Source organism: Passer montanus, unplaced genomic scaffold (assembly GCF_014805655.1).
Source record: "Passer montanus isolate IOZ18808 unplaced genomic scaffold, ASM1480565v1 scaffold12, whole genome shotgun sequence".
In the NCBI taxonomy this organism is placed as follows: Eukaryota; Metazoa; Chordata; class Aves; order Passeriformes; family Passeridae; genus Passer; species Passer montanus.
In genome coordinates this window covers 6,719,513-6,741,048 of record NW_024358722.1, presented here as the reverse complement: position 1 = coordinate 6,741,048, position 21,536 = coordinate 6,719,513, and the positions used below count along the sequence as shown (strand labels likewise).

At 48.8% G+C, this 21,536-nt stretch overlaps 2 protein-coding genes across 2 annotated transcripts; one reads left to right on the top strand and one right to left on the bottom strand.

Moving 5' to 3' along the window:
- Positions 1-4,518: 4,518 nt before the first annotated feature.
- FOSL2 (FOS like 2, AP-1 transcription factor subunit) lies at positions 4,519-20,841 on the bottom strand. Its single transcript, XM_039697884.1, has 4 exons — positions 20,035-20,841; positions 13,841-14,095; positions 10,064-10,171; positions 4,519-8,603 (listed from the first exon to the last, which is right to left on the bottom strand). Exons 1-4 carry the CDS (start codon positions 20,131-20,133, stop codon positions 8,094-8,096), a joined length of 972 nt encoding a protein of 323 aa, XP_039553818.1. The 5' UTR covers positions 20,134-20,841; the 3' UTR covers positions 4,519-8,093.
- On the top strand, positions 14,468-20,017 carry MISP3 (MISP family member 3). Its single transcript, XM_039697885.1, has one exon. It carries the CDS (start codon positions 19,422-19,424, stop codon positions 19,962-19,964), a length of 543 nt encoding a protein of 180 aa, XP_039553819.1. The 5' UTR covers positions 14,468-19,421; the 3' UTR covers positions 19,965-20,017.
- Positions 20,842-21,536: the final 695 nt, after the last annotated feature.

Here is a 21,536-nt window from a genome sequence, read left to right as displayed (position 1 = left end):
GTTAGAAGGCATCACAGGAGTGTCCAGTCCACCCTTTTGCTCAAGCAGGGTCAGTTACTTTGATTGCTGAGAGCAATGTCCAGTCTAGTTTTGAATGTCTCCAAGGATGGAGACTCCACAAACTTCACTGGTCAGCCTATGCCAGTGTTTGACCACCTTCACAGTAAAAGTTACTTTCATGCCCTCTGTTACAAATTGTGACCACTGCCTCTCATCCTGTCACTTGACACTACTGGGAAGAGTGTGATTGCATCTCCTGTGCTCCCTACCCCCATCAGGTATTGACTCACTTTGGTAAGATCCTCCCTTAGCCTTCTTTTCTTCATAGCCAAATATTTCCAGCCGTCTTGGCCTCTCCTCTCAGCCTTGTCCTGTCTTCACCAAGGAGTATCCTCCTGAAGTGCACTGGATCTCACTACACTGGAACACACATGAAAACCTTTCATGTAAACCTCAGCCCTATGAGAGGGTGCCAGCAACTTCCACCCATCTGATAATCCATCTGCACTGTTCATTGTCCTGACACTGGCCAGGCACTGCTGAATGGGGCCCTCACCAGTGCCATGTGAGACTGAGCTGAAAACACTTGGTATGATGGTATGAAATTTCAGGACATGGAGACATCAGCAGAACAGGACCATATAGTGTTGTGGTTTGGTTTTGGTTTTTTTTTTAATGCATCATTTTTTCCACTTTGGGGTATCTGATGTAATAACCATGTCACCGTTTTTCTCTGTCACATCCTTCCCACATGGCAGTGGAAACATCACTTCAAACCAGTATTCTGGATGCCCTCCTTTCCCCCACACTCCCACTCCAGCTCTGCTTGCCATTAAGCTTTCTTCAGACTTAACACATGCTTATTCTTTCCATTGGCTGCAGAATTTCTGCTGTGTTCCTATAGCTGCTCCTGCAGGTTCTAGATAAAATTTTTAAAGTGGAAAATAAGGAAAAAAAATCACCAAAAGCCTTCATCTGACAACTTGAGATCCTCTGACATGATATGTTCAGGCAACTCCTCTCGGCTTTCTCTTGCCACAAAAGCTCTGTTCCAGGTGGGGAACACTCCATGTAAAAAGACCAGGCTACCCACACATGCTGCTTGGAGACAGAAGCCAGTGCTTTGGTCAAAAAAAATATGATCACAGGGAAGGCAAAAGAGAACAGGGAGCCTCCTTTCATTCTTGTATGCACTGAAGACATCATTGGGATGTATGCTGATCCTGATGGAAGAGTTTTTCATGCAGATGTCCCTCACAACCTTTCCTGCAAAAGAAATGGGTGATCTCTCTTCCAGTACAACTCTCCCTACCCTGTGGTAAGATACAGATCACTCCCTCTCATCACAGGGTTAGGGCAGAGGGAGGATGAGCCTGTTTCAGAAGGAGGGGAAATTCCCTATGTAAAGTGATCTAAACCAAGATGAGGATGTTGGGAAAAACATAATTTCCATGTCAAGGTGGTAGAATTTGGCCTCCCACAGCTAGAAGAGGGGTGGAAAAGAGTTTGCTCTGCTGTGCAATTTCATCCTTCAGAACCAAGTTACAGCAACTGCTGTGGACATTCCAGGGTCCACAGCTGAAGATGATCAAAGGCAGTCACAGCCAGCCACTGCTGGGAGAAAATCAGGTGAGAGGCCAGGCCTCACATTTACAGCCAAGCAACATTAGGCCTTTCTGAAGGGCACTGTCAGCAAACAGCAGCTTAGGGAGCAAGAGCACATCCTCCTGTTAGTCTTTTTTTGGGAGGGGGCAGAGGAGGAGGAGGTCTGGTCTGCCAAAGGAGCTGGTCTGACAGAATCGAGGCTGGATGCCTCTGTGCAGCAGCGTAATGGGAAAGCCCTTGGAGAGGCAGGAAATCCTGGAAGCACTCCCGTTGGAGAAGGCTTGTATGCAGTAGGAGATCAAATGGGGACTCCCCCATGCCCGAGGCCCAATGCACATAGATATTAAGAGATGATGCTCCTTTGGCATATTTGCTTGTAGTTGCCATTCCCCCCCACCAATATCTGCTTTTTCCTTTAGCCACACCAGGACAAGAGCATTTAGAAAAAGCTTCCCATAGGCTCTCCCTCACCCTTCTGTCATCCTTGACCCTGCAGAAACCCTAAGGCTGGGTCCTGTCTAAAGCTCAAACCCTCCTACGCTGATTTCATGTCAACTTTCCTACAGTATGGATTCCTGAGAGCTGAGCTCATTTCACACAGGCATGTGCATGTATTCCCTCTTCTGGTGACTGATACCTCCAGCATTCCCTATAACTTCACAAATAGTTTCCATACACTTTATAACTTAGTCCAACATCTCTCATCTCCTTCCCCATAGTACTGTGAGGACACAGGGGTTAAAAAAAAAAAAAAAAAAGTGAAAAAGAGGGTAAAAAACCAAGGGACCAGCAGGAAACCAGAGCAGACATTACTCCTAAGGAAGTCCATGAGTAAGGAGAAGCTTGGTCTGGTGCCAGCTTGGCAGGCCATGATTCACCTATCTCCTCCCTACTGATGTTTCATTTTGAACTTGAATATGACATCCTCCACTCCTAACCTAATGTATTTAAGTTCATTCCACTCCAGAGGCTGAAGCTTTCCCTAGGCATGCAAGGGAATTCCATCTTAGCCTCCTCCTTGCTGCCAGTGAAGCAACCACACTCCCCACCCCAAGTTTTCAGAGCAGAAGCTTTGACTCCTTCTGGTTGAGATTTAAAACAAACAAACAACAAAAAAAGTCAGCACACATTTTTTACCTCTATCCCTTTCCTTTTTGAAGCTAAGATGAAAGGATTAGTGCTTTATTTGCCTTTTAGCCCAGATGGGCTGCTGTGGTAGCCTGTGCCCCATCTGCCATTGCTGCAGGTAACAGCTGCCGGGACTGCAGCTGCTCCTGTGAAAGAAGCCTTGACCTGTGCTGAAACAGGCACCTGGCAACGCTGGACCCATTTGTTCACAGTGAAGGAACATGCGAGCTTTTAATTGTTCATGGCAAAGGGAGCTTTTTAATGACTTCAGTTAACAGAGAGAACTCCAGTTAGTTCTTGCTATACAAAAGTGTCCACAATGTCATTAAAACGAGATTTACAAGTGTCATAACTCTCAGCAGCATAGTCAACAATACAGCCAATCATTACAACTGAGCACCAAAAGAGAAGGGGGGAACATCATACCACTGAGGAACTGGATGAAAAGAAAGGAGTATGGGGGAGAAGGTGCAGAGGAAAAAAGAAAAGTCATTTTTTCTTTTCAGTCCAGATTGATTTTATTCTACAAAATGCTACTCAGTTAAAATTGTAAAAGCAAAACCATTTTAATACGTTCTTTCTTTTGTAGCAGCAAGCTTTCTCTAAACAAGCTTTTTGTTTTAGTGCAAATACTGTAGGCCTGTAATTCAGTAAAATAACAAGAACAGAAAAGAGACAACACCAGAGAGAATGCCTCAGGGCTGAAATTCCCCAGGACTGCAAGAACGACATCAAGACCACTACGAGCAAAGAAAGGTCCCACTTCAGCAGTCATCTTTAAGAACCTCTGCGGCAGAAACTATTTCACTGAAGACAGACAGTAAAAAAGAAAACCCATGATCTAAACTTTTGAGAAAAAAAGATAATGGCGCCCCCAAACCTTCAACAATCCTCATGGTCACCTATTAGTCACTGAGACTTCATTTCACTACTGACACCTGCTTCACAGCAGCAAAAGGCTACTGATGCTTTCCATCTGTCCCACGTGAATGGAAGCAGAACCAGGCTCTTTCTGTATCTGAGGATCTTAAAGCAGACTTTAGTGACACTAGTAACTTATCTCTCTAATAAAGATGCACTATCCCTTACTGATGTTACTTTGAACTACACAGTATATCAAGATATATACAACAGTTTATCCTCTCACTGAGCAAAAACAATTGGATACCTATTTCCTACACATTTTAATATGGTTTTAACATCAAGTAACCACAAACAAGAAAGTGGAATAACCCTTTAATCATACAGGATAGGAGGGGAACAATTAAGTAAAACAGGATTGGGTTTTATTATTATCTTGTACTCTGAGATTTGTCCTGAACTCCACCTACTGTTCACAGAGGAATGATAATGCATCTTTAAAAACATATCTCTTTTTACATTTTATACAGACAACAACAAAACTCAGATTATTTTATTTAAGGAATCAAAAAAATTATTAGCCTAAAAAAAAAAAAGAAGATTGTAGAATTTTTAATGCTTTCTTTATTATATCCAAGTCTTGAACAGAAAAACAAAAGATGTAAACATGATAAATAAATAAGAAATAAATGTATATTGTTCCCCCCACCTCTTAAAATGTTTGACTTGGCCTTCCTAACGAAAATGATCTTGTGTCATGATAATAAGATTTCTTACATTTCAGAAGTCTGTTTTAAAATGAAAAAAGCAACAACCAAAAGGGAAAAAAAAAAAAAAAGCAACAACCAAACACCAGGAATGTGATTTGGGTGGATGTTAAATTAATGGCGGGCAGATCTGCTGGAGCAGGCACAAGACGGCTGCCTGCCAATAAATAATAAGAGACCAGGGAGAAGGGAGGTGTCTTAGGTTTGTTTTCTTTTTTTTTTCTTTTCATTTAGGATGAAGGCCAGGTGGATCCTACATACAGTAAGCAGCAAAATTAAAGGTTCAGATGAACTAAATAGATCATTTAAATAATAATTATAAAAACACAACAGAGAGCTGCTGTCCCCAGCATGTTGGTCCCAAATCCCATCACACCACAAGTGGATTGAGACTTACCCAGTCTCCACATCTATAAGAAAGGAATATATGAAGGCAATGCCACAACTGGGAAAGGAGAAGGAGGAATGAGGGCAAAACTGGAATGGCAAACATCACCTAGAAGCTGAATGTTTCCTTCAATGCAGCTGTTACTACTCCTCCCAGTTTGGCACTGATGAATTTAGGATGTTAGGAGAGGCTTTGTTGGGACAGTCACCAGGGGGCTGACCCAACACCAGCTGAAATTCCCTGGGCCTTTTTCTATTGACTTCAGCAACTCTGTCAGCAGTAGGTACAACAGCTCCCACATCCCCATTACATGCAGAACATGGAGACACTACATTTAGGAATCAGCAGGGAAGGTACTCATGGAAAAAAAACCATTTTGGGCATTGGAAGGACAATCAGTTTCCAAAGAGCACATTAGAAAACATCAAAAGACGTAGGGCCAGACCAAAATGGGAGTGAAGTTGTACCTGCCTGTCAGAAACTAAACAAAAGTAAGGCTGATCCACAAAACACAAAAGGCTGGAGACCAGCAATCCCAACACAGACATTCTTTGAGAGACTTGAGGGAGAAAACGAACAGGCACAAGGTATCTGGGGCTTTTTCCAAACAGTAGAAAATAATCCTCTTTTTTGAGGAGTTTCACTTGGCTCCCATCAGTATCACAGGTCAGGAAAGGGAAGCATCTTGTTCTGTCTCTGAGCAGGTCAATGACCAGGCAGGAGGGCAGTGGACAAGGACCAGCTGCAGCTCCTTTTGGCAATGATTCAGTGACCAGAAGCAAAGGTAGGTTTTTGTTGTTTCACCAGTTACATCTGCAGAGACATCTGACTTCTTGAAACCCCTACAAGGGGTGGATGTTCCTAATCTGACAGGAGACAGCAATCCTGGTCAGCTAGCCTCAAAAGTAGCTGCATCATTTTAAAACTCACCCACCACTGACCCAGAACACGTCAGTGTTGTTCCCCTCAAAAATGTGTGGAAATGACATGCAGAGATGTTTTATTAACAGTTTCAGATTCTCAGTCCAGAGTGGCCCAAACAAGCATTTGGCAAAATGGAAACAGAGAAACTGCAGTTTCACCTAAAGTGGTATCATCTGTGTAAAACCCTACAAAAAGTGGATCCTTTGTGCTAACTATGGGAAATTTAAGATCTACTTTATTAGAAAGCAAGTTTTCATGTACATGTAAGGACAGTACAGCTCCTTTACTAATTTTATTTACTGTGTGAGCTCTATTTGAACCCTCTAGCACCAATATCAAAATGGAAGTGTTTAAGCAATATAAAAAAAGCCTGAATCCAATCAGCGTTATGAAGCAAAAGGATCCCGCACATATTTCTGGCAGGTTTGGTAAATACTTGGGTTAAAAATAATAGTTATAATAAAAAAGCCAAAGTCCACCTTTAAGCCAGAATAGTGTCCCATTGAATGGATTCAAGGAATGGGCAGTGGCCAGAGTTTGAGGGAAGTTAGCCCTGCTGAGTAAAGTTCCAGTTCCACAAGACTGAAACCTATTAATTCCCAGTGGAGTTGGTGGGGACTGCAGCAGTTTTGCATCTCATATGACTAGCCCTATAATTGTATGTTGCATTTCTCCAGGTCCAGCCTGAACAAGAAACACCACAGTTTCGGCTGATTAAAAAAAAAAAAAAAGAAAAAAAAAAGTGTGTGTATGAAAGAAAAAGACAAACTCACACCAAAATAAATAGCTGTCACCACAGCTTCAATAGGCAGGACCAAAGAGCTATCTCCTAAGTGGTTTAGCTGGCAAGCTGGGCAATCCTAGTGTGCACAGGGTCATGGTTTGCTAGAGCTTTGACATCAATAGGAATTGAGCTTGGCTCCAAGTGGAAATAGATTACACACATTACTGTTTTCAGTAGTGAACATGAGCACTGTGTCCTCTCTGAGCACTTAGTAGTAGCAGTCAAGCCCACAGGCTAGAGAAGGACTCTAGACTAGGGAAAGAGCCCTTTGGTTTGATTCTTTGTCTTCAGGCCAATCAACCACAACAAAAGATCAATCTGCAAAGAAAGCCTAGAGAAAAACCAGAGGCCAAAAGACCAAGGTGCAAATAATGCTAATTGATTTTCCTCAGCTGTCAATCTGTCATTTGCCAGAGCTGTCAGAAGCTCTGTTTTAGTTCAAACAGGTCAAAACTTTATCCATGCCATTCCTGCCTGGTCAGGAGCTGGGGCCTTGTGGCCTGTGCTGTGCTGGTAGATATGTACTGCTTTGTTTCCCAACAATGAAAATATCAGCAAGGGTACAGCCAGCTAATTTCACCGTCTCAGCTGCTGCCAGTCTCCATCCTAGATTTATAGGCATGTGGTGCCACCTCTTTTTTTTTGTACCATGTTCTGCAAATATGGCCAAGGGGAGGGGAAGATTTACTAACAGGAAGAGATCAGCATCTGAGTCAGAAGCCCTGATGGGAAGGAAGATGTAATACTCCCTAGACAGCAGGCAGCCCAGGAAAAGTAAACAACAAGCAGCAGACTTGATATCCAGCAAACCAGGGTAAAACCCTGCCAGTGACTGGTAAGTGCCAGCCCAGCAGCTTTTCTGATGCTACTCTGGCCCTGAGATGCTAACTTCGTTTTTCGAGGAGCCCAAGGGGATAAATATATCCACATTTTTAAAAAGAAAGGCTTCCACATGAGACTTCTGCTGTCTCTGTGCCTCAGGGTAGAGACTACAAGCTCTGCCCTTGCTGCTGAGCTCTTGGGCTCCTCTTGGTCCCCCTTATCTCCTGGTCCTCCCAGCTGTCATCCTCCTGTCTGGGCAACCCTACGTGTTTCCCACAGCTATTCCCAAGAGGAAAGATCCTAATTAGACTTTAGAGTTCAGAGCAACTGAGTGAAATGTAATGGGATTGACAACATTGGAAATTATATGCAAAGAGAGAGAGTGAGCGCGCAAGAGAGAAGCTGTAAGATCAACTAACCAGAAGGATTTAAGCACAGAGCACAACCAATCAAGTCAATCCACAAAGGAAAGGGACGACTAGCAACTGTTTGCAGCTCGCCTTCAGTCCTGGCCAGGAGCGCTCCCCAGGTCCACTACGGCCACAAAGAGGTTTCCACAGGCAGTCCCTACAGAGGGACATCACCCTCTGCAAACAACCCTGGCGTGTCAGTCCCACCCTTGCCGTTTCCTGCCTCCAGGGAGCTGGCGTTGGTCCTCACTCTCCTTCCTGGAGCTGTAGCACTTCCCCATCCTTGTTCTTGCTGCCCTTGTGCTTGAACGATCCTGTGCCTGTCTCTAATCCCACGGAGGGGGCTCCCCCCATGGTGCTGTGGGGGATGTAACACACTGGCAAAATGGGGGGCCGCAGGGGGATTACAACGCCAGCAAGGTGGGAGAGTTCAAGGAATCTGAGGACTGGTCCCCACTGCTGCTGCTCCTCCGGTGAGCTTTGGAGCAGGACTCAGAAGGGGAGAGAGGAGACTCCTGATCCAACACGTTAGGGTAGGTGAACACCAAATTGGAAGAGCCAGGAGTGATGGCTGGTGTTGAGGTCACCACAATGGGAGTGTTGAGTGCCTCCTCCCCATAAAAACCTCCAGCAATGCTGATGGGCTTAATGACAGACCTCTGGGCTTTGTCAAGGACCAAAGAGGAAGATGGGATCTCTTCCTCCACGGGCTCCTGCTTCACCACCACTGCTCCACTCGCTCCAGTCCGAATGCTCTGGAGGCTGCTGGATGGTGGGCTACGACGTTCCTCGGGGCTGATTTTGCACACAGGGCTGTGAGCCACCAGCATAAACTCCAGCTTCTCCTTTTCCTTCTGGAGCTCAGCGATCTCCTTTTGGAGCACAGACTTCTCCTCCTCCAGTACTTCAGTTTCCTGCAGACAAAAGGGGAATAAATAAATAAAATAGCAAAGGCTCTGGAACTACTCCTCACCTAGAACAGGGCCACCAAGTCCAGATCCCATCTGGCATAGGCAGATACACCCCAGACTCTTCATGAGCCAAGAAGACACCAGGTCATTGCCAGTCAAGCATCTTGTTCTTCACGTGCTTATTTGCAGGCTATTCCCAAACATCACCAATCTAAGTGTTATAAAGAACCTTGTGAACTTGCCTTAATTTTCTGATGGCTAGTTTTTGCCACTCTGTCTTGGCCTGTGACTTCAAGTCTTCTCCCTTGCTCTATATCTGACACTTTAGCAGAGGACCCAAATCTCCTCCCATTGTTTTTTCATGTTAGGCTAGTAATATTCTTTTCACTTTGACAGAGGTAGTGTATAGCAGTCTCTAAACTCTTTCCATTTTATTTCTGTAGAGCATATTCCAGATTAGGTCTGACACTTGTCTAACTCTTGCCCAAAGGACCAACACTGGACCACCCCTGATGCATCCTATGATTAATACATTTATCCTTCCCGTGGTCATATCATGCAGATGGATCACAGTCAGTCTGAGAGCAGTTAGTACTTTTTCATGCAAGGAGCTTGTAGCTTCACAAAACTCACACTCGGCTCTTTGGGGTATGACTTCCCATTTTGCACACTCCTCTCACTTCTATCACTTCAGTCACAACATTTCTATATGATGTCCTGCCTCCCCTCCACTGAGAACACCTCCTAATTTGAGGCAGCAGCACGTTTCACAGGTGTGGTTTCACTGCTGCTGTGCTTGTTAACAAGACCATTAGATAAAACCAGGCTGGTTCTTGACCAGGAGCACTGGAGCCTTTCCTTCAGCTTATTTCACACACAACCCAATCGTGTCTTCTCTTCAACCTTACCCACCCCTTGGTTTTTATGCTCAGCTCTACCTTCTCCAGCTTTACTAATTATTACTCATACAGCATCAGGGCACACATCTCTGTGGTGCTTCCTTTTTGAAGGAAGTCAGTTACCACCCCACCTCCAAAGGAGGAGTACGTCTCCCTTGCTTTCTATGGCTTTCAGGTGATCCTACCTCTTCAGTGTTTTTGTCCTTAAAACCTGCCTTTGAGGCACACAGTGTCTTTCCACTTATGGACAGTGACCAGAGTCACCTTTCGTAAGTGGAAAGGAGAGAGAGACTTGTGCTACTTGAGAGGCAAGAAGGGAAGAGAGCTCCTAGGACATTTTGGGCACTCAGCAAAGAGAATTTTAGGGTCCTAAGCTCCAGGGCCAAGTCCCCCTCATCAGCAACTGTTGAGGTAGGAGCAGTACCCTTGGGCAGCATTGGATGAGGAAGGCAGAGAGTGTTTGAAGCATCTTCCTCGAACATGCTGGTGGAGGAAGAACAATGCCCTTGGAGCTCGTTGGAAGGGTGGGCAGTAAGGAAGGAGAAATGCATGCAGGGCACGTACCGCCTGGAGTTTCTCTGTTAGCTCTCGACGCCTGTTACGACACTTAGCAGCTGCCAGCTTGTTCCTCTCTCTCCGGATCCTTCGCTTCTCTTCTTCCTCAGGCGACAGCTGTGGGCAAGTGCCAAGAAAATCCAATCAGATCTGAGCAAGGCATTCCTTTAAGTTTGTGAGGATTTAACCACAATGCAAAGGAAAAAAGCCTGATCCAGCAGGATGCTGAGCACTCCCCCTCGTCACTGATGTCAGCAGAAGATGAAAGCACACAGTATCTCTGCCTGCACCAGGTCTTAGCAGAAGGGAGAGAAGGAGCAGAGCACAGGGAGAAGATTGTGTAAGAGGACAGTGAATCTGCACCAAGGCCAAACAGATAAAAGATGCTCTGATTGTTTCACAACTTGGGTGGTACGTTAAGCAAAACCAGAGCACGATGTTGTAAGTGCCTCTTTCTTGAAAGAAAATATCTGCTGCTTCCCACACAAAAATAGTTGTTCTCTTGAAGGTCGGGATGGTGTATAGGGGGAGACAGGGAAATCAGCAGAGCTCCCATGAAGTCCATGAAGCAACAATGATTTATACCACCCAAAAATCTGACCTCAGATTTTTGAGCACTCAGCGAGATAACACACTGCTTCTTGCATCAGCGGGCAAGGCTCCAGTGATATCAAGGGCTTCCTGAGGCCAGCTGACATCCTCACTGATGTAAATCAGGAGCAATTCCATAGAAACCCATCCAGCTACACTCTTGCGAAACCAGAGGAAGTGAGCAGGAGCTCACAAGACCTGGCCAAAGCTATGCCTAGTTTTGGGGGTTTGAGACAAGTTTTACAAACCGCAGCAGCCGCAGATAGGTTTGTGCCATGGCCAAAGCCAAGGAGCAGTACAGCAGGGCACAGAGTGGGCAGATGTGACCCCGCTCTCCACTGTGGCACCCACGGTGCAGGAGCCCTGCAGACAGCCCAGCTAGGGGATCCAGCAGGATCCAAGCAGACAGAGCAGCACGGGGATCCAGCAGGAGCCATCCAGACAGAGCAGCACGGGGATCCAGCAGGATCCAAGCAGACAGAGCAGCACGGGGATCCAGGACACGTGCCCAGCCCTTCATTCCAACCTTGTGCCCTACTCTTCAGCCTCACCCCGCCCGTGTGCTGCAGGGACTCTGGCCTGGTGATTGTAAACGAAAGCAAAACCCTGACACCTGGCAAAGCCCATGTCAGATCTCACAGAGTGCCAGCACAGAATGGTAAAAAACACTTCTCTTCAGAGAAGGCCCAGTTTTAATATTTTCACGGACTGTCAATATCACAAATGAGCCATTCACAGTTCTACTATCTTTTCTTTTTAGTGTTAGTTTTACTCCAACTTCAGCCTAGTTTGTTTTGGCTTGCTCTATCTCCCCAATGTTGATGTTTGCAGTTTCAGTAAGTTAACTTCAGCCTCTGGGCATTCAGCTCGCTCATTTCTGCTTTTTTCAGGATCTGATCTGTGCCTGTGATTTCACCTGTATGTAACATGAGCCCCTGGATGCTCAGTGAGCACCACAAGCAATTCTAGAACAGCAGGACATAGAATTTAGGCCCAAAATCTTTTTCCATCAGCAGCTCACAATGTCCATCCTAGGGTGAGGGTGTACCTCCATTCTGCTGGGCAGCATATTTCCCCCAGTAAGGAGCCCCTGCAGGCACTGCTCTCCCTGCTCCCACTCTCTTCCCACCCCATACGAGTGCAGGGTAAAAATGTAGTTGCACACAAGTATCTACAGTATGGCAAAGCACTGAGCATGCACACAGAAGCTATGCTGACTTGGGGCCCCTGTGTAGAGTTTGAGAGCCTTTTTATGCTTTGGAAGCACAGATCTCATTGAAATATGTTTGGAGTAAAATTTCTGCTCCAAAGGCCTTCAATAATTTAAAAATTATCTGTTTCAAAGACTGCTTTGCAAAAATTGCAGAAACAGGGCAGAAGCCCCTAATCTGGATGTTCTTAACATTTTACCAGGTCTAAAAAGGAATATTCCATCAGTGGTTGCTGGATTTGTTTGAAAGTGGTTGGATTTGGCACTCTTTGTGCCCCTGCTGTACGCGTTATTCGTAGCTTGTCCAAGCCCAATACGTGCATTCACTGTCGGGAACGTTCATCAAAACAGGCTCTTTTCATAAAGTGTTACACAAGGTTTTCCAAAAAGGCACTCCGATGTGGCGTTCAAAGCACCAGCCGTGGAAGCCTGAGCCAAAGGGCCACAGTAAAGAGCCCGGGTACTGCCTTAGCACGTGTCTAATCAAAAGGACTTGGCTTTGAATGACCCACAATGAACGGCTTGCAAACAAGCCACAGGCCAGGAATTGCTTGGCAGGCATCCTTCAGCAAATAACTCTGAACAACAAATAAAGCAGAGAATATGGTGATCTCTTCACGGCCAATTTGTGAACACAGAGGCAGCATTTGTCAAACAAATTAGTTGTTGCTAATTATTCCTCCAGCTCTGTGAGACTTTCTTTGCCTTTGGACACCAGCCCTGCATGCAGGGAACAGGGAAGTAGCTCCAGCTGGTGGAAAAGGCTGGCACGTACCCGAACCACCACGGCTACTCCATCCTTCCTCCCAAAAATGAGTCCTCACTGCAGCCATACCAGCTCCCCACACAGAGGTACTGCTAAACTCTATCTTTAACCTCTTGGGTCTAAACCAGACAGCAACTCCCCACAAAATAATCGGACTGTGAATCAAAACAGATGACGTAGAAGTAAAAGTAGGGCTGGTGAGTCTTATTAGAAACAGACCTCACGCAACAGCATGCGCTCGTGTCTGGAGGGTGTGCAGCGTGTCTCACTGCACTGCTCTGCAGCGACCCACACAAATGCTGCTTGGGAACAACTTGGGGAGATCGAGTTTAGTCAGACCTAGTTTTTTTGTTAAAAGAGAAATCAGCCTAGCATTGTGAATAGTTGTTGACCAGACAGCCCTGGAGAAGGCTGATTCTTACGAAGAGGAGAACAGTGCCGATTTCCAGAAGATAAGATGCCTGCACCTAGTCCACCAGATCCAGGGTCCCAGTTTGATAAACCCATTAGGAGGTTGAGAGCACAGGGCAACAGTGGTACAAGCCACCTCATGCCAGTTAGAAAAATACCTCTGGGTTTGGAGCAGAAAAATCTCTTATGGGATCCCCACCAAACTACTGCAAAAAGATCAAGCAATTACAGGTTTGTAGTGGGAAGGTGGGTTTAGACCCCAGTCCTCCAGAAGGCTCTTCCAACTGGAGTTGAGGGGCTCTAGGGAAGCTGTTCCTCCCTGCATGCTGCTGGCTGCTACTAGGGGTATCACACAAGTGGATTTTGGAGCAGTGCTAGCAGCTACAGAGCTGACAGAAAACACAAGCTGATGTAATTTGGTGTCAGATTTGTAAAGGACCTACATGAAAGCTGCTCTGCTTTCTTGGAGGTTTCCTTCTGCCTAGAGCGGCAGAAACACTCAAACTGAAACCCAAGGCTCAACTTCAGAGTTTCACCTGCTTTTGAAACCAAGCCGCAATGCGGGCTGGTGGTGTGAAGTGTTGGATGAAGACTGGGTAAATCTCACCATATGATGAGGAGGCAGCAATAAAAGTCACCCTCCAGCTTACACCCTACACCACCCTAAGAAGCCCCAGCACGTGAACAGTACCAGGGATGGACCTCAGTGCTCCCCTGTGGTGCTGGGAGATCTCATGGGGGGGGGCAAAAAAAATCTCTGTACATCTGTTTTCAAGGCACTCCCAGCTGCTGTCCCCTCTGCAGTTACCTGCTCATCTCTCCGTCTCCGTCCCACTGTGGTCCCGATGGTTTTGATGACACCAGGACGCTGCAGAGCCGTGTGTCCGGCCACTGAGGACAGCGGGGGCAGCGGGTGGCTGTAGGGGTGCGAACGGGAGTAAGGGCTCGACATGGAGGTGATGACGGTGGGCTGGACCATCCACTGCAGGTCTTGGCTGGTTGTGATGGCGTTGATCGTAGGGATAAAAGCACTGCCTGATCCTGGCATATCTACTCGAAATTTCTAGGAAGAAAGACAAAGGAGAAGAGGGACAGAGAGCAGAGAAGAAACCATCAATGAGAGCAGAACATAAGTGGTTATTCCAAAACCAGCTAGGCCCTCAGGAGCGGCACCAGTGAGGATCAAAGCAGCACCTGAAGCAAGAACACCAGTAGCTGGTGCTGCTGCCCCTGCCTGCCACAGCCCTGAGGAAGGCACTGGGCTCAGGCACTTCCCTTCCAGAGCAGCCCTGCCCTCTCCCAACCCCTTTCCTCTTCCCCCACACAGCTCCCCAGCACACCCTAACCCAACCTCCCCTCCCAGGCACCGTCCCCACTGCTGCCACCTCCTGCCAGTGCCCACCACTCCTTCCGGCATGGAGCAAAAGGGGAATTAAGGAGTTTCTAGAGAAACACTTCTCTTTAACCCAAAGAAAAGGAAGAGAAACTTCAGTTCTGAAATGCCACTACCAAGCAGAGCAAAGCTTCCTTTCACCAAAGGATTGCCCTGAAATTTGGGCTTGGTCCACGTAGAGCTTGGTATGGCAAGAACAGCAGTCTGCTTCTCCTTCAGTAGCTCTGTGCTCACTGAGAAACCCAGCCCTGAGATGGTTACGTGCAAGGATATGTATTTTAATAGCAGCCTATAAAGTAGGTCTTAGGATTCAGATCGGACAAGTTCCCTGCAGCTCTCTGCACTGTCTAGACAAAACAAGGCAGCAGTAAAACCAAGGCAGCAGGTAATGATCGCCTCCAAAATACATGTACACCTTCTTTCAGACAGAGGTAAATCCATCTGGATAATATGCTGGCACTAAATTGCAAGGAAAACAATCGCTTGTCCCCGGAGGGGGAAGCAGGAGAGAAAGAATGTTTTTGTCTATGCTGAGCTCCTTCAGGAGGCTTTCAATGGTTAGACTGGAATTAACTCGCAGACAGGCCTTGCTCCAGCAATCACTGAGCAAGGGACAGGGCTTGTAAGACACACAGCTGTCACCAACACTGGTCTGTAAGCCTTGAAATGACTCCATGAAAAATGCACATTCCAGGGTCAACAACCTAGCTTCCCAGAGAAGCAAGAGCCCTTGCATCAGCCTGACCTCAGCTCAGGTAAGCGTCCCAGATAAGGGACACAACACAGATTTCCTTTTCAGGGTGTGCCCAGTCAAGCACCTTAAGAGCTTTGTTAAACCAAGGCTACTGCAAATAGTATTTCACATGCTGATAGCTACAGCACTTCAGGCCAGCATTAGCGAGCTGCCAACACCTGTGAAGACCAGGAGAGCCAGTCTGAATACTGAGAGCTGCTGACTTACACCTCTGAACAGCTCAAAATCGAGCAAGGAAGGATGAGAGAAGGAAGGAGTGAGTCAAGTTAAGCAGGCGGGGAAATTACAGAGAGAGGATGACACTGGTACTAAGACCTTGGCAAAACCCCCAACAGCACCTCAGAGATTCACTTGGAGCTTGAGTCCAACACAGCCTCAGCTCATTTCAGAGTCCATGTCACCTCCCCCAATTAGTTAAAGAGGCACTGAGCCACAAACTGTCAACGCTGCATCAGAATTTATGGGTGCAAATCCCCTCCTTTGCTCTGCATGGTGCAGGCTGTGACCACAGGCACAGAAGAGGATGCATTGGTGCCTCCATAACCAGAACACAAGAGGACCTTAACCTCACAGAAGGGAGGAAGTGCGAGACCAGTTGAACCACGAGCTCAACTCAAGGGATGTGAGCCCTACTTCCAGATCCGCAAGTGGCTTCTACCACGACCATTACCTATCTGTGCCACCACCCTCCCTTTCACAACCAAAAACCAGAGAAGAAAGGTCCTGTCTTCCCTGCAGGGACACTACAAAGCTATGACTGTAAAACATCCAGAGAGCTTCTGGTGCTTTGCCATAGGGACACCACTGGCATTCCAGTGCTAACCTTTGCCTACACGCTAATAACGCGCTAAAAACTCCCAATAGAGGTTGTGAAAGTCCGTTCCACCACTGAATCAACCACATAAAATACCAGCATCTGACACAAAAATCAGGCTCCAAGTATCGACTTAGCAAGTACTCCATTTCTAATCACACCTGTATTCAACCTAGGACCCTTTTGTAACACTAGTAGAGGTCTCCCGCACAGCAAACAGGAGTTGCTCAGTTCAGGCATATCCCTTGCAGCTCCACAATGCTTGCTTGCAGACCTGGGGAGAAGAGACCAGTTCCTCTCTGTGCCATGCTCCATCTCTGTCACCAGCTTCCCTTCTAAGAACTCAAAAATACCTTAGAAATAAAAATAAAAATCCCCCAAACCTGTATTCTGTACTTTCCAAAGGCAGTATTTTTCCTGGATAACTAATTAAGGGACACACTGCTGTGGCAGGCTGAGTCTTCAGACACAGTGTGCTCAGTCTAACGCCAGGTTTTACAAGCATTGCTTCCTGACTGATCAGGCTTTCCCCACATACCTTGCTTTTCTTGCTAGGACGCTGCACGAGATCAGCTCTGCCGTGCCAAAATGCTGCTGGGCACCACATTCTGCCCAGTGGCCAGCAGCTCTAACCCCTGGGATGCTGCTGGTTGCAGTGGCAGGTCCTGAATTCCCTGTCACCTCCCCTGCACAGCCCCTTTGAGCACCACCTTCCTCACATAGAAGTGCCAGAACTTTCCCCCCAAACTACAGCCCCATCTTTGCTCTCCTCATCCCTCTTCCTCTCACACAGCTTCAATGTCCCTGAAAGCCTAACAGCACTTCCCACCCTCACCCACTTCTCCTCTTTCCAGACCCCCTTCCTGCCTTTTCCTCTCGCAGGACATGCACAGCTCTCCTCTCCTGACCCACGAGAGGCTCCTGGAAGCAGCTCTCCGCCAGCTTTCAGTTCTTCCTCTCTGCAAGGAATTCAGTGCACTACAGAAAGATGAGGCGATAGGCAGATTGCAGGGCTACACACGCAGCACGCGCTCAGCCACGAACCCACCGCTCTCCTCCTGACCCAAGCAAACGCAGATGAAGGTATCATTAAAAAACCCCAACAACTAAACAGCAAACAGAAAGAGTCCTGTTATTAAGTGTGCCAAGAACTGAGGTCAGTCTCTGCTCTGCCTTAAAAATATGGGGTTGGATGAGAGCCTTCTCAGATCCACAGTCGGGGGAGGCTCCAGTGAGTCCTGCCACAAGCAGGAACAGACTACGTTAGCAGCTCACAACTTAGCAGCACAGACAGCACGGGGACATTTCAAGCTTTGGCTGTGTGTTTCCTTTCTCCACCTTAAGGTTTCTGTAGAGCACCCCACTGTCATCTTTGGTCCACTCTGGACCTTCACTGACATCTGTAACTAAGTGCTGAGCACCAGGCGAGAAATCAGTATAATGGCTGGGGAAAAAAAAATGAAATCCAACAGCAAAGCGACTGAGAAAAATCCTAGAGCATCTTCAACACTACTCAGTTACCAAATATAGGGCATATGTGATAGATCTTGCAACAAATACAAGACCCTTGACAGCTCTCCTATGTTGAACATCTCCTTGAAGGAAAACTGGACACAATGCTATAATATCTCAGGGGAAGCTTGACCACTCTGAAAGAGTACACAAACTCTTCTCATTAAAGTCTATGTTTACCACATGGCAAGTCAGTGATTAGGAAAATAGCATGACATGCAACTTAAAAGAAAAATGTTCCAGTGCTGTGCTGTATGGGAAAAAATAATTAAAAAGGATCAAAGTTTTGGCTCAGAGACACAGTTTCCATTTAAATATGTGACTGATGCATCTTTTCTTGCTTTTTGGGGGAAAAAAAAGAACACAATAAAGAAAAAATTTCAGCAATGCATATTTTCTGTAGTGATAAAACTGCAGCTCTCCATAGACCAGAATCAGCAGAACAGTCCAACTGCTAGGGTAAAGGCAACGCTTACATTTGATCCTAATCTACAACATCTGTAAGGATCAAGGGAAAGACAGAGCACAAGGCCTTGAGAAATCTCCCGGATTCTTAAAGAAAACATTTATATTCTCACTAAGCCAACGTCCTGCTCAAAGCCCTGTCTCAGATAGTAACCCTAGAAACTGGGCTCTGGTCCCCGTATCAGACGGCACGCACACCAGCTGCCTGGGGAAGACGTGGAGCCCCAGAAAAGGGGGAAAACCCAGTTATTGCTCAGACTGTGACAGCTCAAATGTGAAGCAGTGACGGAGTTTCTCGACCTCCTGCAGCAAGTGCTTGAATCCAGAGCAGCTGTTAAATCACAGCAGGAAAGGGAGAGTGAGAATTTGCAGTTTGCCGGGCGTTTCCAGCTTCTCAGCCCCCTTTCCCGCTCCCCCACCCTGCCCTAGCGTTTACTGTAAAGCAGGGAATAAGCTTTATCAGAGCTAGAATCCCTGGAAACCCCAGTCCGCAGCCCGCAGAGGGCACCAGCGAGATGCGTTTGGAGCAGGCGGGGAGCGGCAGCGAGTCATTTCTGGTAAAACTTCTTTAATGTGAGGAATGTCACGGGCTGGTACGGCTGGCAGAGTTTTAGACTGGACTTTTTTCCTTTTTAAGTTTTTTTATCTTTTAATTATCCTATGACTCCTTGATGCGAAGGCTACACTGTGCTCACACTGCCAGTTCGCTCATACAAGCCACACAAGAAATAATATTGTGAGAAAAAGGGGGTGTGGGGGGGTGAGAAGCCCAACTCTGAAAAGGCAAAAAAAGAGTGAGGCTGGGCCAGCTGATGTAAACAAGTTATGAAATAACTCAGGTTTGTATAACTGGCCCGATTGTGTAATGCCTTCCCCAGAAGTGGTAGATTTAGTCGATCTAGGCATATAAGTCATTTCGAGGTATTTTCTTGGGAAAATGAAAGGGGAAAAAAGACAAACCACAAGACTGGGCTTTCAGGTCCGTCAATTCACGCCGCTTCCACAGGAAATATTCCCCATTCTCGAAGCGCCGCCCGGTAGTGGGGCTTGAGCGGGGAGCGGGGCCGGGGAGCGCGGGGAACGCTCCGGCGAGCCCCAGGGAACTCCCGCTCGGAAAAAGGCACGGCCTGCCGGGGAGCGGCCGGCGGAGCCAAGGAGCGGGCGGGCAGGGGGCTGAGCACAGCGGCACGCCGCCGGCCCCGGGGTGCCAGCGTGGGCCCCGAGGCAAAGGCAAAGAGAGTGTCAGCGTCTCGGAGACGAAGTTTAACGGGGGAGAATCGGGCAGACAACCGCAGGCGCTGGAAAGACCCAGAGCCCGCTTCCAGCCATCCCTCCGTGTTCCACGGCGGCTGCGACAGCTCCGTGAATAACTCGGGCGGCACCTCCCAAAGTCCCAGCGAAGCCGCCCAAAGTGCTGCGGGCGAGCCCCGGGCACCACCCGGGCAGGCGCGATGAACGTGGACAGCGAGAAGCTCCCAATGAGAACAAAAGCAGGAAGGAGGAAGAGTTCGGTGCGCCCCTATATTCGCGTTACCGGCCTCGCAGAGAAGTCGCCCGTAGAGCCCTTTGGCTGCCGAGCGGGTCCCGGCCCGGCGCTGCGGCGGCTGCCCGGCCGACAGGCGGGGGCTCGGCACCGACAGCCGGCACCCCGCTCCACCTGGGGCCGGCCCAGCGGAGACCGCCCGCCGGGCGCTGCCTCGCCGCTGTCCCCGCTCGGGGCAGGCCGTGCCTCCCACAACAGCCCCGGCCCGACAGGCGGGGAGCTCCGGTCAGCGTCCCTCCGGACGCGTCGCGGCACCCGCTCCGGGGCGGGCGGACAGCGAGCGAAGGAAAACGGCGGCGCCCCGCTCAGGGCGGGCGGCGGGACGGAGCGGCGGCTGCGGACAGCCCCGCGCCCCGGCACCGCCTGCGCCCCCGCCACCGGCGCCTCTCCGCCGGGCGCCCGCGCCTCCAGCGCGGAGGAAGCGCCGGCCGCTCCCCGGGCGTGGCGGTGAACTCCCGTCCCGGGAGCGCTCGGAGCAGCCCCCGGAGGGACCGGGGGAGAGGGGCAGCGCCCGGCCCTACCTGCTGGGCTGCGCCGCTCGAGTAGGTCTCGGGGTGTCCCGGGGAGCCGCTGCTGCCTCTGGAGGAGGTGTCGAAGTTCCCGGGGTAGTCCTGGTACATGGTCCGAGGTCGGGCCGGGGGAGCCGCGTCCCCGCCTTCCCACACCGACACCCGCCGCTCCCTCGTCGTCTCCCCGCCCCCTTCTCCTCCCGACCTCTTCGGCTCTTGCCTTTCGCCTCCCAACGCTCGCCGCGGAGAGGGAAAAAAAAAAAATAAAAACGGCTTTGGAGACGAGGAAGAAAGCGGGGAGAAAAAGGTAAAAAAAAAATTTAAAAAAAGAAAAAATAAAAATAAAGGGATAACAAAAATAAAAATAATAACAATGATGATAAAAGTGGCTCAGTTAGCAGCCGAGCGCCTGCGGGACGGGACGGGACGGCGGGACTCGGCGGCGCGGCGGGAGCAGAGCCGTGCGCGCAAGCGGGCGCTCGCCGATGTCCTCTCTCCGCGCTGCCCGGCGAAACTCGCCCCGCCGGCGGAGCGGCTCCGGGCCCGGGGGCTGCAGGCGGAGCGGATCTCCTCCGCCCCCCCAACCTCCTCCTCCACCACCACCACACACCGGCCGCCCCTTTTCCCCGCGCGGGGTGACTCAGCCGGGTCTTGCGCCCCGCGGCTCGGCGGCGCTGCGAGCGGGAGCTCCGCGCGCCCGCGGTGACTCAGAGCAATGGCATCGCCCCGGCCGCGCTCGCTTATTATCCGCCCGCCGCCGCCGCCGCACCATGTGCACTCGCACACGTCAAACCCGCGGCGCACCGGCCCCACCTTGGCAGTGCGGAGCCTCCCACCTGCCGCCGGCGGCGGCGGGGGCAGCGCGGCGCCCTGTTCCCGGCAGGCCCCGCCTCCCCCCGCCCCGCTTGGTGCCGTCCGCTGTCGCACGTTGCCAAAAATGGTCATTTGCGTCGCACGACGCGAGCGCGGGTTTCCTTGCCGCGGATGACGCGCTGCGAGAGGGATTCCCTGCCCGGCCGCCGGGATTTAAAGGGACAGGCGCACCGCCGGCACGGGGCAGCGCGGGGGCTGCGGGAAACAGCGCAGATCTGGCCCCGCAGACCGGCCTGCCCCGCCGCGGGGCCCCGGGGGTTTGATCCAGCCCTTCTCCCTGCAGAAGGGTGGTTGGCACCAGGGTTGCCCCAGGGCTCGGTCCGTTTTTCAGCACATCAATAAACCAAGCGTTGGACTCGTCTAGATTTTATAGCATTATTAAATTTGTTTTATTTTATTTATTTTATTTTTATTATTTTATATTTCTATTATTTTGTATTTTGGTGGTTATTACTTCTATAATTTTAATTTATTTTCATTAACTACGTTTTTCTTTGATTTACTAATACTGTGTGCTATTATCTTATTATTTCTTTTTAATTTTAAAATATTTTTCCTATTTATTTCTCATGTAATTTTTTTATTATTTTAATTCTTATTCAAATTGGAAAACTATTATTACTTTCCCCCCTTATTTTAAT

Coding starts and splice junctions, on each gene's coding strand:
- MISP3 (XM_039697885.1), top strand. CDS start 19,422: ATGAACGTGGACAGCGAGAAGCTCCCAATGAGAACAAAAGCAGGAAGG.
- FOSL2 (XM_039697884.1), bottom strand. CDS start 20,133: ATGTACCAGGACTACCCCGGGAACTTCGACACCTCCTCCAGAGGCAGC. Junction 14,096..20,034: donor CGAGCGGCGCAGCCCAGCAG/GTAGGGCCGGGC, acceptor CTTTCTTCCTAG/AAATTTCGAGTAGATATGCC. Junction 8,604..10,063: donor TAACAGAGAAACTCCAGGCG/GTACGTGCCCTG, acceptor TTTTGTCTGCAG/GAAACTGAAGTACTGGAGGA.